Source organism: Sylvia atricapilla, chromosome Z, assembly GCF_009819655.1.
Source record: "Sylvia atricapilla isolate bSylAtr1 chromosome Z, bSylAtr1.pri, whole genome shotgun sequence".
Classification (NCBI taxonomy): Eukaryota; Metazoa; Chordata; class Aves; order Passeriformes; family Sylviidae; genus Sylvia; species Sylvia atricapilla.
In genome coordinates, this window is record NC_089174.1 from 87,788,133 (window position 1) to 87,806,476 (window position 18,344).

The 18,344-nt window shown below is 47.6% G+C and overlaps 1 protein-coding gene across 1 annotated transcript in view; it reads right to left on the reverse strand.

Annotated features, from left to right (window-relative positions):
• The window catches only part of MYO5B (myosin VB), a 124,527-nt gene extending 107,437 nt beyond the window's left edge, over window positions 1-17,090 (reverse strand). Inside the window, exons 1-3 of the mRNA XM_066339599.1 lie at window positions 16,938-17,090; window positions 13,294-13,465; window positions 10,914-11,058 (exon numbers count right to left, since the gene is read on the reverse strand). Of these exons, the coding sequence (XP_066195696.1) occupies window positions 10,914-11,058; window positions 13,294-13,465; window positions 16,938-17,090 (470 nt within the window). The remainder of the gene's footprint in view (window positions 1-10,913; window positions 11,059-13,293; window positions 13,466-16,937) is intronic.
• Window positions 17,091-18,344: the final 1,254 nt, after the last annotated feature.

Genomic DNA, 18,344 nt, shown 5'->3' on the forward strand with positions numbered 1-18,344 from the left:
GAGCAATCAGAGGTGTGGCACTGCCAGATGTGCAGCTCCCATCACTTTATCTAATTAAGCCATCCCTGGAAAATCCTCACTTCAGAAAACGGGGTGGTCGAGCCACTGCAATAAAAAAAGGGTTTGAATCCAGGGATGGTTCTCACCACCCCTCTGCCTGAGAACAGAAGAGACAGGGGACACCTCAGCACAGGTATTTACACCCTCAGCAACACTGCTCAGAAACAGTATTTGAGGACAAATATACCCCAAATGTTCTTCAGACAGATATCACTGGTCAGAATTCTTCCAAAGTCAGCTTTCTCTAAAGCAAATAATCCAAACCCGTGAGAAGGAACCTGGAACATCTAGGATTTGTTTTCATAGTCATCCCTTCAGAAAATCACCACAGGCACAAGCAGCTTAACTGCACACCTTCATCCCAGTCTCTGCAATGAGAGAAAAACCAGCTGCACTAAAAACACAGCTTCTACAGGAGGAAAAAGGATCTAGAATAAATGAAGGCAGAGCCAGACCCTGTGAATAATTGTCAGGGGTCACTCCAGCTTTAATCCCAGATCTGACACTAATTCTCTGTGTCGTGGAACAAGTCAGTAAGTCTCTCCACCATGAAAATCATATTTAACCTACTTCTTTCAGGTTGCTTGGAGGATTAGTGTTCATAAAGCAATCTGAAGATTAAAAATCCTTTAAGTACTGCAGCTTGAATTGGGCCTGACCACAGTGAGAACACCCACAAAAAGCCCCAATGCATTTCTCCATTGTCAATGCTGCAAAGGCTAAGAACGAGCATTGCTACTGCACTGTGTTGTTAGAAATATAAAATGCAATAATTTAATCACCACTGGATTGCATCCCTCAAGTGCTAGTGACAGCGATGAAAAATTGAAACAGTGCAACTCTGCTTTAAAATGAACAAACATAAGTTTTGCTCTGGAGGTGAAAATCAGAGTGTTGTAGCACTGTAGTACAGAAAAAAGCCATCTCTGAAACAGTCTCTGAAGCCAGAAGCTGTTCCCATTTCTGTGGGATAACTGGAATTTGGAGCAGCATCACTGCTGAGAGTGGCAGCAGCTTCTTTTATTTGTTGGCTCTAATTTGGGCTTTTAGAATCCCTGGCACTGTCACTCAAGGCAAACAGAAAACCACAACTTAGTTACACTTTTCCCTCAGAGAAACCCAAGAAGATATTTTTCATTTAGTCGAACAAGAATGTTTAAGGACTTGTTTTCTGTTTGCATTTTCAAATATCAGCTGCAAATGCACATTTTATGCTGCAGCTGCTGAAGCCAGCAGCACAATAAAGACAGATTTTCACACACCACACATTCATTTGGGTCATTTTTTACACTGCATCTTTCACAAACGGCTTGGATTACCCTATACAACCTTTCAACCTTTCCTTATCTTTTTTTTTTTTTTTTTTTTTTTTTTTTAACACAAAAAACTACATTTAACATAGATAATTTCTTTTTTTTACAGGGATAACTTTTGATACGGTGGCATGTACCAGCGGAGGGAAATAATATTGTTTTCAACAACAATCTACACCCACATCAGAGCTTCAAAATACATTCTGGTCACAAAAAAGGGTTGGATTCTGAAGAGGAGGACTTGAGTTGAACTTGATTATCCTGATGAGTCTCCTCCAGCTCAGCATATTCTATGACTCTGGGATGCTCTGGGGGCAATGCTTTCCCTGGGATACTGGGATATTCCCTGGGATACCCTGCACAGTTCTGGAGCCCATTTGCTCACACACACCTGGGGTCTCAGCAAGGAGGCAAAGAGAAAATGTGGCCTTCAGTGTCTCAGTTGCTGGGAAAAAGCCTAAAAGCAGCAGTTTGGCCCAGAATGGGCAAGGATGAATGTGGCAGTGTGATTTTAGATGGTGGAGCTCCTACCTCTTTCCCAATAATCATCTCCTGTGGAAAAGCTTGGGGAGGATTCAGGCAAAGCAGTCAGGTCCATACATCACACACACCAAAGCTCAGCCAAGAGATCCAAGAAGGCCCTTTGTATGATCAGTTACAGTGAGGTTATTCCAGCACACCAAAGGGGAATCAGGGACCAAAGAGCCAACCATGTGCTGTGCACAGGCTTAAACAGAGATCAGGAACCAGTGGTCTGAGGGCACAGGGGCAGGACAGAGGGCAGGGAAAAGGGCAGTGACCTATCGGGGACATGGGGCTGGCCACCAGGGATACCACAACCACGGGGGAAACGGGGAAAGAGGAAACCACGAGAACCAGAGTGTCCCGGGTTGTAGTTTAGGATGTATTCTATCACCATCTTCAGTTCATTTCCCATCAGTGCCTTCTGCATGACTCATAGATAACTCCCTCCGGGAGTTATCTCTCTTTAATGGGCCATCAAGGACCTCCTGGATGACTCATCATCCCATTGTGAGATGCTCCGCCCATGGGGAGGAGCCAAGCATTCTCACCTCGATATAAGCTGGGATTTGGGACAGTAGAAGCAGCCCTCACCCACTGGATTCCCAGAGGACCAGAGCTACCAGATCTTTCTACGAGATCACTGCTTCAGGAAGACCACCTCACCTGGACTGCTTCCATCACCCTGATCAGGTTGTATTCTGACTCTGTCAGTGGTCTTTTTTATTTTTGTATCGTTGCATTTATTTTATCTTTTTTTTTTCCTTTTCTTCTCATGAAATTGTATTTCTGACTTAGAGCCTCTCACTTGGTTTGTTTTCAAACCACAACACAGGGGCATGGGGAGACTGGGGCAGATTACACAGCGTTGCAAGGTGCCATGGGGGAAGTCTTTTCTTTCAGCTTGGGTGGAAAACTCTGTGGTAGATCGTTACAGTTCTGGTTTCCTCTTCTCTGCCAAGGTCAGGATGAATAACATGGGAAAGGTAGATTTGAAGTTCGGACTTGGCTGTTTATTATATCTTATCCATTTACAGACTCATGAGCTCAATCTAGCAAACTAGAGACACGAGGTAAAACAGCTTACCTCTCTGCCTCTACAGAGTCTTTTCAAGGACAACCCGCCCAGTTATGAAATGCCACCTAAATTATTTTCATTTTAAACCCAGTAACTAACTACTTGAAGTCTGCAATGCAGACTCCATCAACCAGTTACAGAAAACCACTCAAACCCAGGAAGGAATAAGAAGGTGAACAAGAAGGTGAACAAGAAGGTGAACAAGAAGGTGAACAAGAAGGTGAACAAGAAGGACTTAACCAACACCCAAAATCGTCCATCCTGACTCACACACATCACTATACACTAAAATCCCAAGATCTAAGTTTCCAGAATTCCCACAGCAGATCTTTCCAGGGCAGGACCTGGAGGATTCCCCTGGGAGGTTGGAGGGATTCCAGAGATGAGCACACAGCACCATGCCTTCAGACCAGGCAAGGTGCAGCATAACCTCCTCATGCAGGCAGGTAAGGCTGCTCCCCCATCCCACACTGCTTAACACCCATCCACCAGCTTCCTAACGCCAAGACCAAGCCCCACAGAGCAGATCACAGAGTCTCTGCAGAGGTCAGAGTGCTTCCAGGAGGTGCTCCAGCCCCCCCAGGCCTCCCCCTTCTCCCCCAAAGGCTGGAAATGCCCCTCCAGCAGCACAGAAAGCCCTGAGGGCTCCACGTTTCTGCTGGGCTGTCTCCAGTCTGGATGACCTTCTCGCAGCATTGATGCTTTGCACACCCCATGGGGGGGGAACACAAGCCCCTCGGCCTCACGGAAACGAGGTCAGCAGTTCTTTTGTGTCTTGTTCCCAATGAAAACACGCACCCAGCCGGTTTCCTCAGCTCTCTGGCACCCTGATGTTCTTTTCTGTGCCGGGATCACACCACAGAGCATCCCTGGCTCCAGCCCAGGACACCTGCAAGCTGCTGGAGCACTGCAGGGGGAGGAGGCTTGGGACTGCGTCCTCCCAAAAAGCACCACATACAGGAAGGAACTGTGAGGTGCTGTGCCAGCAGCAGATCAGCTTTGGAGCACCAGGAGGACACGTCAGTTGTTCTTCCACCCCATGCCAGACCCAGAAAGAAGGTCCTTCTGACTGACCACCATCCTAATCTACTCCTGCTTGGAAAACTCCCATGCTGCCATCTGACTAACGACAGTTGATGAACATCAGGAAAGCCCCAGAAAGGCATTTTCAGAAACCACACTCTGGGTTCCCCAACCCAAGAACGCCAGAAGTTTACTGAGGATGTGGGGTGGCAAGAAGTGACTGGGAGGTAGGCAAGGCCCATCATAATTCTTTGGGGTCTGATGTAATTATAATTATGAGCTCCTCATTGTCCTGGGTTGACAGTTTTTTCCATTAAAAAAAAAAACAAACAACAAAAACAAAACAAAAAAAAACCACAACCACAACAACAAACCAAAAAAAAAGAAAAAAAAAAAACCAACCTGGCATCCATGGCCCACCAGGGCCTGGACCTCAGCATTTTCCAGCACCAAAAAGACTGAAACTAATTTCTGGTGAGAACCTCCTCAGTTTGCCACCCCTCTTCAGAGCAGCGAGAGATTTTGTTGTTTAATTTTTTTCATTCCTCATGCTCGTAGGCATTTTATTTGTTAAATAAATAGTTTTTTCCACTTTTCTCTGAGGAAATTATTTTTTCCCAGACCAGCTGGGGGTGGGGCCGTTTGGGTTTTCTCCCCAGAGGAACCCCATTCAGAGGTTTCCTCCCAAATCTGGCCTAAACCAGGACACTCATAAGTGCTGTTTTGAATGTTTAATGATATTTGGTGTTAGAGCTCTCTCCCCTCAGAGCTCCACCAGTCCTCCTGCATCACAGCAGTAGTCACATGTCCGAGGTAGGCTATTATCCCTCCTTCCTGGTCAGTGATATTTCACACACACACAGTCATTACTCTCAGCAAGGCACTGGCCTTTCTCTACCTTAAGCTTTCCCATGCCAGTTCTGTCCCATTTATGAGTATTTATGATTTTTCTATAAGGAATGTCTCATTTATTATTAAAACTGCTAGCAAATAGCACGGTCCTTATTCTAAATTGCCAAAAAAGAAAAGAAAAACTACATTTAAAAGAAGTTCATTAATTTCCCACTTATCCCCAGAGTATCTCTGTTCTCCCCTCCCACAACAAGTAAGACAAGAGGGTCTCTCCTCCAGTTCTTGGGAAACACTTCCTGGAGTGTCTCCCAATTTTTTTTATTTTTTTTTCCTATATATCATCTCGGGAGAAGAAAAGCAATGCCTGAGGTCTTACACCAGCACCAGCATGTTCATGGGACAGCCCTTGCAAAACCTCCTCCCTTCACCCCATCCCACTCTTAACTCTAAGCAGAAAAGAACCCCCTCAGTTTTACAACTTCCTAAATCCAAGGCTCTTATTTTTCATCCTTCTAGACCAGAGTTTTATTTTGGGGATGATCCCTGCTGCACAGCCCTGGTGAGGCGCAGCACAGCTCAGCCCCACAGCTCCCTGCAACCCTCCACCCAGCCTCATTCCCCTGGAGACTAAACCCTTCCCTGCCTTTAATAGAACACAGGATTCAGCCTTATTTACCGCGCCAGTCTGATTCCCCTTGCGTCTCTGTCGGGGGTTAATCTCTCTTTTAACTCCGATCCACTCTCTCTTTGTATGATTTTAAATCACCCTGTAAAAGCTTGAAATCTGAAGTACTATGAAAGGACATCCCCTCCCTGACTCCATTGGCTTGTGTGCAGGGTTGTTGCTGCAATTTCTGCTCTTTTCCAGCTCCAGCATTGCCCCCCACGGCAGAAAAGAGAGCAGTTGTCACCTCAGGTGGCCCCAGTGGCACCTGCCTCTCTGCAGGACACAGACATTTCCCCTGTGGCTGCAGGGAGCAGCGATTTTGACAGGGAAAAGCCTGGGTGCACCAACTTCCAATAAAAATGGAAAGCTAAATAGAGTTACCTGCCTGCAGCCCAAGTGTTTGAGCACTTGGTGACAGAAGCAGCATGTGGCAGTGGGGCTGAAGGGAGGGGACACCCTATTTCCATGCCATTTACAATTCAGGAATTACACACCAGATGCTGGGCTCGGCTGGAACTGCAGACACCAGGGGTTATCTGGTACCTACTGAGCTGCAGTTCAGACAAGATACGCAGAAGTTGAACTCATCCATCAAATCACTCCTGCATTTCTCATTTTATTTCTTCTGCAGGAACTATCAGCAACGCTGTGAGCAGATCCTCATGCTGGGAAGGAGGAACCTCCAGTCTAAGCAACAGGTCACCAGGACAATTACCTTCCCACTGACATTGCAAGGGTCAGTTAAGGTCTGCAGAGCCCTTCCACGCTCCTGGCAGAAAACCACAACGTTCTGCAATTTGGATTCAGCAGTTTCATGTGAAACAGACCCAGGATATTTTTGCCTGGCCACATGGAACAGCTTTGCAGGGATGCACCTGTGAAAGCATCAGCCAGATGGATGCACCAGGGAATAAAGCCCACGGCACTTGACCCAGTCCATGCATTTCTCAGGAGGCTTCCACAAGCTTTTATTACCTGAGATCTCTGTCACAATAAGAGCTGAACACTGGACCTCCTTGGTGTTCAGTACCTGAGGTGGGCTGCTGCCATGTCACACCAGGTGAGAGGCCCCCACAAGAAGATAATGTTCCTATATTCCTACCTCACATTCCTATATTCCTACAACAGCGAGACCCAGAGGTGCCACAGAGAAAACACACAGAAGGGGTTGACAAAACTTTGAGTATTTGATTTATGATTTGGAGAAGATCGCCTCTGCTACCTGCTCCATGCTTTAGCACATGCCTCTCTCCCCTAGTGCTGTCCAATTCTGTATGTTATTAAGTATAGTGCTTGGGGTTTATTTAAATAAAAAAAAAAGTATAAACACGCCAATTAATTAATTAATTAAAATAAAAATTAAAAAAAAAAAAAAACCCCACCCACAAAACAACAGCAACAAAACCCAAACAAAACACACCAAGAAAAAAAACCTCACAAAATCCAAAAGCATTAAGAAACCTGATTTGGACTAGCAACCCCTTGCTTGTGTCCAGAACGAGCCCAACTGGTACAAAAGGAAGAGACAAGGGCCAAAGACAGAAAAGCCACACAAATATCCCCACTGTAGTGATTCTCCTAACAGACCCAGCCCAGCATCACGTGAAAACGTGGTGACCACACTGACAAGTTGAGCTGGGATGAATTAAAATGGAGTGCAGACAAGACAGGGAGAATCTAACTAAAAATACACCTAAAGCTCCCAAAGGCTGGGAGGGGGAAGTTGGTGCTGCACTGTCACCATCCAAACTTCCTCCACGGAGCTGGCAACAAGTAGTGGGTCACATCCATGGAGAGGGACAGGGGTCAGAGCATCAATCACAGACTCTCTAAGGTTGGAAAAGCCCTCCCAAAACCATCGAGTCCAAGCTGTGCCCAATGTCCACTGTGTCCTCAGCCCAGGGCACTCAGTGCCACATCCAGGCCTTCCATGGACACCTCCAGAGATGGACACTCCAAACCTCCCTGGGTAGCCCCTGCCAATCCCTGACCACCCTTCCCATGGAGAAATTTCCCCAATATCCACCCTGCCCCTGCCCTGGCCCATCCTGAGCCGTTCCCTCTCCTCCTGTCCCTGTTCCCTGGGAGCACAGCCCGACCCCCCCGGCTGTCCCCTCCTGTCAGGGACTTGTGCAGAGCCACAAGGTCCTCCCTGAGCCTCCTTTTCTCCAGGCTCAGCCCCTTTCCCAGCTCCCTCAGCCTCTCCTGGGGCTCCAGCCCCTTCCCCAGCTCCCTGCCCTGGACACACTCCAGCTCTTTAAGTGTCCTTGTCCTGAGGGGCCCAGAGCTGTCCCCAGCACTGGACGTGTGGCCTCAGCAGTGCTGGCCACATGTGCTGCTCAGGCCAGGCTGACTGCAGCAGAAATGCAGGTTTTCAAGAGGGAATTTTTGCCAGACTCCAGGCTCCTGCCCAGAGCGATGACACACAGGGAAACCAGAGCCAGGATGTGGGCACACAAGGGCTCTTTTGTTCCTCTGCAAGAAAAGCAAGAATCAGCCAGGGCAACAGCGGCTGTGCTGGCTCTCTGTGTGACCATGGCACAGCTTTCAGGCTGCTCCCAGGAGGGCAAACACCTTCTGTAGCCCCCCAAACCCCACTGCACTTCTCCAGGACAGGCAATCCGTGTCCCAGGGCACCCACTGCTTCCAACCCACAGCCACCTCCAATCAATAAATAACCCATCCTTCCACCTGCCCAACACTTGACTCCACCGCCTCCAGCAGCAGCACTTGGAGCAGATTAACTCCATGCTGCTCATTTTGTTTAAAACGACACTGTTCCAGTGAACTGAGTGTGTTTGGTCCCACACAAGGTATCTAAGGAGTTTCTAAAGAGCTGGTCACTGTAAAAATTGGAGGATGTCACATATGAATTTCAATCACTTGCCCTTTTTTTTGTTTGGTTGTTTTTTTAAGCAGTTTCGTGTGCAAGTGTTGCAAAACCATCCTCTTTGTGAAAAGCTCAAACTTAAAGGGGAGTTTCAATGCACACTGAAACCACTGTAGGTGTTCAGGTGCTTTATGAACAATTTTGACTCAAAAAAGGGATCAGGTGTTGTTAGACACCCTCTGCAGCCCCCTTGTACAGCCTACCCACAGCTTTTTTTTTTTTTTTTTCTCCTTTTTTTTTCTTTGTTTTCTTTTAAATTGGTATTTTCTGATGACAGGACAAAAGGTGAGGGTGCCTCCAGTCCCACCTCTTGGGCACTGAGCTTGAGGCAGTGACTAAGCACAGGAGCAAGTCACTAACACTTGTACTCACCAACCACCTTACACTCTGCCCTGGCACCCTGTCTCTGCACGCTGGAAGCTCAGGGAAATAAAAATCTAATTACCTCCAATTTTTCTCATTTAACAGAGCATTTTAAGTTTTGTGCCCTTTTCCCTTGCCATCCACTCAATCCCCTCCACTGTGCTTTCCCTGCGTGCTGTGAGCCACTAATGGCAATAAAATATTCAAAAACCCAGAAGACTGGCCAGACTGTTCTCCTGCGCCCTGCTCCCAATCACCTTGCAAGTTCGACCTTCTGAGATGGCAGGCTTGAGTTTTATTCCTGATCTATACGGATGCACCAGACATAATCCAATTGCATAAAAGCTGAAATGCAAAACAAGTGATATTTTTGCACCAGTTTAGGTTTAACAAGCCATATCCCACCTCACCCTGAAGGACTAAAGCTGAGCTGCAGACACAAGGCATCCCACAGAGTCAGCATTTCAGCTGAAAAAAGGGCAGAAAGAAGTCCTTTTCAATGCCCTTTTTCCATCACCCAGGAGCTATGCCATCCACACACTCTGCTCCAGCAGCTCCACCTTGGAGCAGCGTGGAGGGAAAAGCTCGGATCAAACTGCAGAGAACACAACACCCACCCAGGAGGGCTCAGACTTTAAACTCGGCGTGCTACATTTTAAGGCACATTTCAAATAACCAGGTAGATTCCTATAATCCATGTCCCAACCTCCTTCTCAGCCCTGTCTGAAACCCTCTTTTGTACCCAAGCCTGCAATTACCATAATAACAGCCCAAAACAGAGAGCACCAGAGGAGCACAGAGCAGTGAGCACCTTGCTTAAGAGCTCTAAAGGTGGTTATTTTCCCTTCCCCTTGAAAACAGAGCGGTCTGAACCACCCAGAGACAGCAGTCACCCATTATGAGCTGTTGTCAAAAGCAGCTTTATTCTGATAAAGAGGAAAGCAGAGACAAGCATTGTTGGCTAGAGCTGTTAGCCCACTGCCTGCAAAATTATTCAGGGGTGTGGGAGAGCAGCGTGTCTTCCCCAGCACAGACTTCAGGAGAAAAGTGAGTTGCTGCTTTATATTTTAGACACTTTCCCCGGAAAACTCACAGTTTCTGTCCACGCTGGTCAGCAAAACCCTGGCATCTTCTACAAAGGACCATGCAGCCTGCTGTTCAGTCTGGAATTACACAGGGAAAGCCTTCCCCTTTCCACAGGCAGCTCCCCAGATTCCTGAACTCTTCTCCAAGTGGTTTTGCCCAAAGCACAAGAACTTGCAGGAGTAAACTGCAGGCTGGGCTCAGTTTGGGTACAATCCATCTGATCTCTGGCCATGGCAGTGCTCCTCCAGATGCATTTCTGGATTGAACTCTGGCTCATTTTTATTAAAAATGCATCCTAACTCATCACCAAAACCCAGACACAGCAGAAAGAAGGTTGTAACCCTTGGAAAATGGTTCACTGCTTACTCTTGCTATTAAAAGTCAAAGCTGTACAAAAATTTCAGCTAATCCAGAAGCAAACATAAACACACTGTGTGAGTCCTGACAACTATAATAAAATGATCTCTGGTACAACAATTTTCAGTTTCCTCTCCAACTCTTTTCTGGATCACAATTTACTTGTCAAGAACAAAATCCTACATTTGTCCCCAGCAACACAACAAGCACGGAAATAACTAAAGTAAAACTCTCACCATATCCATTTGGTAAAGACACTGCTTTGAGGGATCCACAAATATCTCCAAGTATCTGCCAGTCACCACCTAACCCAAAATCCCAGTGTCTCCATAAAACAACAACTAACATTAGCTCCTGGATTTAGTTTGATTATCTCACCGAATTATCTGAAACGTGGTTTCCTCTAAGCCATTAAACATGGCATTTGCAGAGCGCTTTGAATTTCTTCCAGGAGACTCATCCAAGAGGCAACAAGAGAGGGATCCTCCACGGAACCCCTGAGTTCCTGAGGACCACAGGGATCCCCACCAGCCTGGGGGCAATAATGGGCTGAAGCCATTAGGCAGAATTAATTAGAAACACCTGACCTCCATCCAGCACGCTCTCTTTCACGACTTTGCTTTCATTGAGTATCCGGAGCGTTCAATGGCATTTTTGCCCCCTTTCCACCCAAACCTGGCCCGTGGCTGGGCTCCCACTGACCTGGCCATCTGCTTGTAGGCTTCCTCGGCCACAGCAAAGATGTGGGGGTCCATGTCCCCCATGTTCTGGCCGCTGTAGGCATAGATGACATCCTGCTCGTAGATTGGCAGCTGCTCATAGGGGTTGATGGCCACCAGCACGATACCTGAGGGCAGACAGACAGGCAGGAACATCACAAACCAAACAGGAAGTTGATATTTCAAGGTTTTCAGGGCTTGTGTTCGTTGTTTCAATGAGGTTTTTAAAATACAGTGATTGAGGGTTAACAAAGAAAGGTGAGCAGTGAATGGGGAAGGGCTCGGAATTCTTATCTCAGCATCTCCCTCAATAGCAGTAATCTCCTGCACAGCTACAAAGGAGATGCACAAAAGTGGTGAGAAGAGCAAAAAAAAAAAAAACAATAATCTCCATTGTGTGAAGACAGACTTTGCAGGAGGGGTGAGGAGACATCAATACAGCCTGAGCCAGCACTACAGAAAAGCAATTCTTGTGCCACCAAAGCTCTGCTAGACCCAAACACACACCCCGGGTTTTCCCCTGGCTTGAGTTGCAAGCAAAAACGCCTAACAAAGAATGTACCCAAATCAAACCGATATACATAAATCACAGGAAAGGAATGCCAGAGCCTGCTCTGAGGCTTTAATGTCTGCCTCCTCTCCAGCCCTGGGCACGCCGGAGGAGGCAGTGAGCTGGGAGCTAATGAGAGGCCAAGCCACACGTGGTGCTTCCAGGGAGCTGCTCTGCACCCAGATGCTGACAAAGCTCCAACTCTGAGGAGTTTCAGGTCGGGCAGGTCTCAGATGTCCCTGCAAGGAGCTCCAGGAGCTCCAGGGGTCTGTGCTGTGCTCCCAGCTCAGCTGCTTCAGGGCTCTGGCACACTCCAATTACAGGAGCACAGGAACACCCAGCTTGTAGCACACACCAGGAGTGTGATTTAGCCCATCACGACAGGCAAAGGTCAGTGACTGTCACATCACCTGCCCCTGCAGGACATTGACCCAGCTGCTCCACCTCCCCAAGCCCTGCTCCTGACTGTTTGCTTCCCGGTTCTGCTCGGGTCACCTGCCAGTTTTCCCTTACTCACCAAAAACCACGCTGAAGGGCTCTCCTCCCTTCAGACAAGCACCTTCCTGCCCTTCTCAACCACTTCATAACTAAAGCACGAGGTATGCTGCAGCCAGGCACAGCTTTGCAACTGAACCTACACAACCCAAACCCCTGTGTCTGCATTAATGCTGCACTCAGGATGGTCACAAACCCTCACGAGAAGCTGTCCTCATGAAACTTCACTGGTTTTGGGTGACAGCAGGTGACTGGAGGCACACGGCCTTTTGCAGCTGCAAAAGGCTGCAAGCTATGCCAGTAATCCAACACTGCACACCATTAAATGCTGAAAGTTAACATTACTAAGAGCCACAGAGGATATGTATTTCCAGGGCACTGCTTTAAAAAGCCATCTCGTCCTGCCAAGCATTTCTTCCACAACACCAAACTGCAGCACAGCCACAGCTGTACACACCAGCTTTAACAGGACACAGGGAATGGCTTCCCAGGGCCAGAGGGCAGGGATAGATGGGGTCTTGGGATGGAATTTCTGGCTGTGAGGGTGGGGAGGCCCTGGCACAGGGTGCCCAGAGCAGCTGTGGCTGCCCCTGGATCCCTGGCAGTGTCCCAGGACAGGCTGGACAGGGTGTAGTGGTGGAAGGTGTCCCTGCCCATGGCAGTGGGTGGAATGAGATGATCCTTAAAACCCCTTCTGATCCTAACAAGTCTGAGATTCCATGAATTGCCTTCCTTTCTTCTTAATTTTTCAAGTGGCAACTTGTTGCTGTCCATCCCCGAATAGCTTTGGGAGCTCCCTTTTTAGGGAGCACTCTCCCCAAAAATCACAGACCCAAGTTTACACCTGCCCTCCTCCTGCTCTGAATTTGGGAGTTACGTGATTCCCAAAGCCATGAAGAAAAGGATGGAAATGACAGCACTGGAAGGTGGTTTTTTTTTTGCTTTTTTTCTGGAGGAAAACCTGCTGTGGACACTCCTCAGTAGGATCACTCTGTCTGGCATGCTGCTGCTCACTGTTTTTTTAAATCCCACTTTTTTCCCTGTGCAGGCTGCCAAGCACATGCAAGGCTGGCCTCAAACTCACCTGAAGAGATGTTCCCACCAAGAGCAGGTGGACCATGAGCTCAGCAAGTTCACAGTGCACCAGGCCTCAAAAACCACCTCTGGTTTTACACCCCGTGACACACACTCATGCCTCCCACCTAAACCCACCTCCCTCAGACTTCGCCCAGGCTGCAGCCTCTGGTTTATGGTCTCAAGGGGTTTCCCTGTGTCCCCACAACCTTTCAGAAGCCGAACGTGAGGTCTGGACACTCACCACAGTAGGTGTAGATGTGGTTGGACTCGAGGAACCTGACTTTGAGGTTGTGCAGCACGGCAGGCTCGTGCAGGTAGCTGAGGGCTGTCAGGTCGTTCTGCCCCACCAGGATGTCTGGATTGCGCAGGAAGGGCAGCTCATTCCCTTGGAGGTCGACGGGATATTCGTAGAGCTGAAGAGACACACACCGGGAATGCAAAAAAAAAACACCAACAGCAGCTCCTTTAATGGCTTGTCGCATTTCCAGGTGTAACTCTGGCTGCTGTAAAGATACTTACACGCCCTGCTCTACATGAAATCATCATCCTTGATGATAAATGCTATAGGGACTTGGATGGCAGGTGCCAGGTCACCCCTCTGGAAATGGCTTTGAGCTGACCACCACGTGGTCCTGGTGGATACTGATGGGCAACAAGCACCTACCTGGCCATACCTGAGTCATCCCTGGGACAAACAGCCACCTCTGAGCAGTGACAGGCACTGTACAGAAACCACAGTTTCATCTGATCTAAGCATCTTCCCGCTCTTGGAGGAGCAGCCTCGTTCCCAACTAGACCATGATCTGACCATCAAAGCAATTTCTCAGTTCATTTTTAATTGAAGTTTGCTTTTCTGCCTGAAACCTGACACCCCTTGAGGCAGGGAAGACTTGGAGAAGCACGGAGTCCCTGCTGCTGAAGTGTCTGAGGAGCCAGGTTATGCTGCTGAAGCTGGCACATGGGCAGCCTTATGTTAATTTTGACACGTCCCCAGATCACCAACAGAGCCATCAACTAAAGAAAAATTGTGCTTTTTCTCTTAACAGAGGAGGGAAAAATATTGCCAATGATGCTGCTTCCCAAGGGTGCCTCAGAAAGGAGGGCTGATGCTCCCAGCAGAAGCGAGGAATCCCAGTTTCCAAGCAAAACCACTGTCACTGCACTGAATCACTGCCCGTGCAAGCAGCACAAAGAAAGCTGACCCAAGTGCATGAGGACAGGCTCCCTCAGCACGTCTGACAACCTCAGGCTGGTTTTATCCTCCAATTCCACGTTGTCAATGCCAATTTTCAAGAGTTTGCACTCAGTCTCACATCTTAATGGCAAACACACCAGGGATGCCTTGTGATATTTAAAAGTCAGCTCTTCATTCGGAGGGGGTACTCCTGCATACAGAGCAGAGGCAGAAACCACAAAACCCATGAAGATTCACTTAAAGCACAAGGACAAAAGGCAGCACTGAACAGCTGGGTAATGCGTGTTGGCTGTCAGGAACAAAAGGCTTTCTGCAGCTTTGAATCCCCTGAAGATACATGTGCTGGGCATCCCCAACCTGATGCACACAAGTGCTGTTGCCCTTTGCTAGAGCTTTCCAACATGACACAGATCAAGGCAGCATTTAATACAGGAAAGCATCAAACAGGGCACTCCCAGAGACCTTGGGTCTCTTTCACAATCCCAAAATGAGATGTTCTATGTTTCACCACGACTATGACACACTCATTAAGCTACTACCTACAACAGCTAGCAATCCTTTCATCTCCTCATACTTTAATGCTGCTGCTGATCCTGAATTGAGCTGTAAAAAAAGATGAGACCTTGCAGGACTCCTCAGCCCCTCTAGTTTGCAGGGAAATATCCAGATTAAAGAGGAAAAAGATAATTCCTGCCCAAGTACTAAAACAAGCAGGAGATCTCAGCCAGGAAGGGAGGATGGGGTTGTAATGCTCAGCAACAGGAGCACGTGTACTTTGGCAGCCTGAGCACAAGTTGAAGAAAGGAGCCTCCAGCCCTGCCTCCAACAGCACAAGGACGTGGAGCTGCTGCAGCCAGTCCAGAGGAGGCCACGGAGATGCTGCCAGGGCTGGAGCCCCTCTGCTCTGGAGCCAGCCTGGGACACCTGGGGCTCTTCAGCTGCACAAGAGAAGCTCCAGGGAGAGCTCCCAGCCCCTGCCAGGGCCTCAAGGGGCTCCAGAAGAGCTGCAGAGGGGCTGGGGACAAGGCCTGCAGGGACAGGACAAGGGGGGATTACCTTAAATTGAAGGACAGTAAGCTTAGGTAAGATATTAAGAGTAAATTCTTTGCTGTAATGGTAGTGAGGCCCTGGCACAGGTTTCCCAGAGCAGCTGTGGCTGCTCCATCCCTGGAACTGTCCCAGGCCAGGTTGGATGGGGCTTGGAGCAACACCTTGGGTCAGTGGAAGGTGTCCCTGCCCGTGGCAGGGGGTGGAATGGGATAAATTTTAAGGTCCTTCCAACCCAAACCATTCCATGACAAAATGATGATTCTGTGCCTGGTGCTTCCAAGGGACTGCAGGGTGGCATCTGCACACCTCCTCATCAAGATTCATCACTGTGGAAGGTAAAGAGGCATCAAGCATCCTCCACCCTTTATCCTCTCCAGAAAGCTGCCCCATGCTGGAAGAGCAAACTGGGAAGGACAACAGAAGCAGCTGAGGCCAAGCCAGGAAGAAGCACCAGCACCAAGCACTGGGTGCAGATCCCAACATTAACAACGTTCTCTGCAAACCCAGCGCACTCACACACTGCCAACAGTCCGTGCCTGAGCTGCTCTGAAAAAAAAAACACCAAACTGTTTTGATGGACTACCTAATCAAGCACAGCTCATTCCTGTTCTCCATCTTCCCATTAGGCAATATGGTGAAAATGCTCCCCACAGTGCAGAAATGTCTGTCTTGGAGAGAATCACTCGTCCTGCTCGGAACATGTGAATTTTTAGTGGGTGGTCTCTACTAACTCATCTAGGCAACAGAGCAGATGACGCCCTAGACAGCTCAGCAAACCCCACCTGCCCAATGAGGAAAGATGGTTTTAGGTGAAATTCTACATGAAAAATGTATTTTATTCTTCCTGCTTCATGGTGGGCACAGAGCACGGCTGCTCCCGTGCCATAAACTGAATTTGCAGCTGATGCAAATGCCGTGGCTAACTTCATCTGCAATTCCCTGCTGTCACCCAACGTGCCACTCCACGAGGTTTTTGTGTGGAACAGAGAGCAGCTGCTCCTCCCCAGCCTCTGTCCTGCTCTGGGGATGATTAATTGCTGGCTGTGCACACGCTACAGCCCGGGCTGTTCATGAATTTGGAACCAGCGCGTGCTGGAAAACATCTACATTTAAATGAGTTTTGTGGTTTTTCTCTTTTAAAAGCTTTTGTTATTTAAAAATAAAGCAGAGAAAAAAGGGGTTTATGTAAGATTGCACTCAAGAGGGAAAAACCAAGGCGTGGAGAAAGCTGTTGCACAGCAGTCACCTCTGAGGCGTGTGTGGGTTTTCCATCAGTACCCGAGGTTGAGTGGATACCACCAGCCGTGCTCTCCACGATTTGTTCAGCAGCAAAAAGCACAAACTGGCATTTATGATGTGCTGCTGCTATTTAAAAAAAAAAAAAAATACATCCTGATATCAACAGAATATTACAAGTTTGCCAGGAGATGAAAAGAGATGATGGAGGTCAAGGGCTTTTCTCGGAACCTACTGTAACACAAGTGTCTGGGGAGGGAGCAGGCAGGGAAAAGCTGGAAGTGTTAAGGCAATAAAACACATTTTAAACCACTTCACAGGAACTATGAGATGGCTCAGGCTTCTTCACACATTAATTCGAAGCTTTAAATTACTAAAAAGAATAACGACACTCAAAAGCTTACAGTTTCATCTTCAAGTTTCAGCTGGAGGCTTTTATCTCCCTCTTTGTAATCCTTAATAATTTCTGCCGATCTCCAAACTTCATCGGGGTCAGGAATCCAAACCCTAGTGTGCTGGAGAGGTGAAAAAAGAAAAGAAAGAAAAAGTTTAGACATGACAAAACCTCGGGAAATTAAACGAGAAATAAATTAATTCTCCATTTATACAGTCTCACACTCATTGAAAAGTCAATGCAGCTAGACCATTTATTTTAGCAAAAGAAAAAAATCTGGTTTTAGTTCTTGGGGTAAATTACAGACCAGAAGTGTAATTTTTCAGTCTATTTTTCTCCTGGACAAGGTGTACACTGGCTTGCTCCCAATCTAACAAAGCAGGGTTAAGTCTCAAGGTAAACGTGGAATTTAATTTCCCTGGGACCAAAAAAAAAAAAAAAAACAAAAAAAAAAAAAAAAAAAAAAAAAAAAAAAAAAAAAAAACCACCAGCCTTCCAGAAGGCTTTTATGAAATAACACAATTATTCACCCCCAGCAGACCCTGCACCAAAACATGTTTATTTTGCTCAAAACAAGGCAGTTTTTTCAGAGCAAGCCCTGACCCAACCCCATGGCCAGGACAGAGGAAGGCAAATGACAACACAAAGCTAAACTCCTTCGGCTGGAGATGAACACACAAACAGGCTCCAGGACACACTTAGATTTAAATGAATTAATGAATTAGGGTAAATTTAACTTTTTTTGCTTCTACAAAGTTAGAGGCACCAAGTGGGGAGGCCCAGCCCAAGTGTCCATGAGGGATTTTGGCTGCTGGACTCAGGAGCCAGGCTGGTGCTGGACTCATCCAGCCCACACAGCCAACAAGAACCTTCCAATAATCAGTGATTTACTGGAATTTTGGGGCATCTCTCTCCTCTGTTCTTCCTGTTGCTTGAAATGAGAGCTATATAATCTTATTCCTACTCAAAACAAAAGAGGCTGGGGGGAATCCCAGCAAATCCAGCAGCACCAGTACCCCAAAGGTGGTTCTGGCCTTCATTTGAAACCAAACCCCAGCACACAACCTGCAGCTAACATTTTGTAGCACACAAGGAGTTAACACAGCAGCCACCACCTGACAGCCCACTTTGCAGCTGAAAAGCAATAGATTTTTTATACTTTATCACAGGTAATTATTTTTAGAGCTGCTCAATAGCTACAGCAGCAGGAACCTTTAGATGTTAAATGGAGCCACACAGTCATATTCCCAGAACAACAGTTTCGCCAGGAAAAGATGTGAAAAACTTGAATTTTGTCAGCACAGCAGCTCCAGCACCTCATGAGCCTTCAGTGGTCTCCCTGCCACGAAGAAGGAAGGCTGCAGTGGGGAAGGGGCTAGATGGAACCCCTACCAGCCCCACCACTGTGCATTCAACC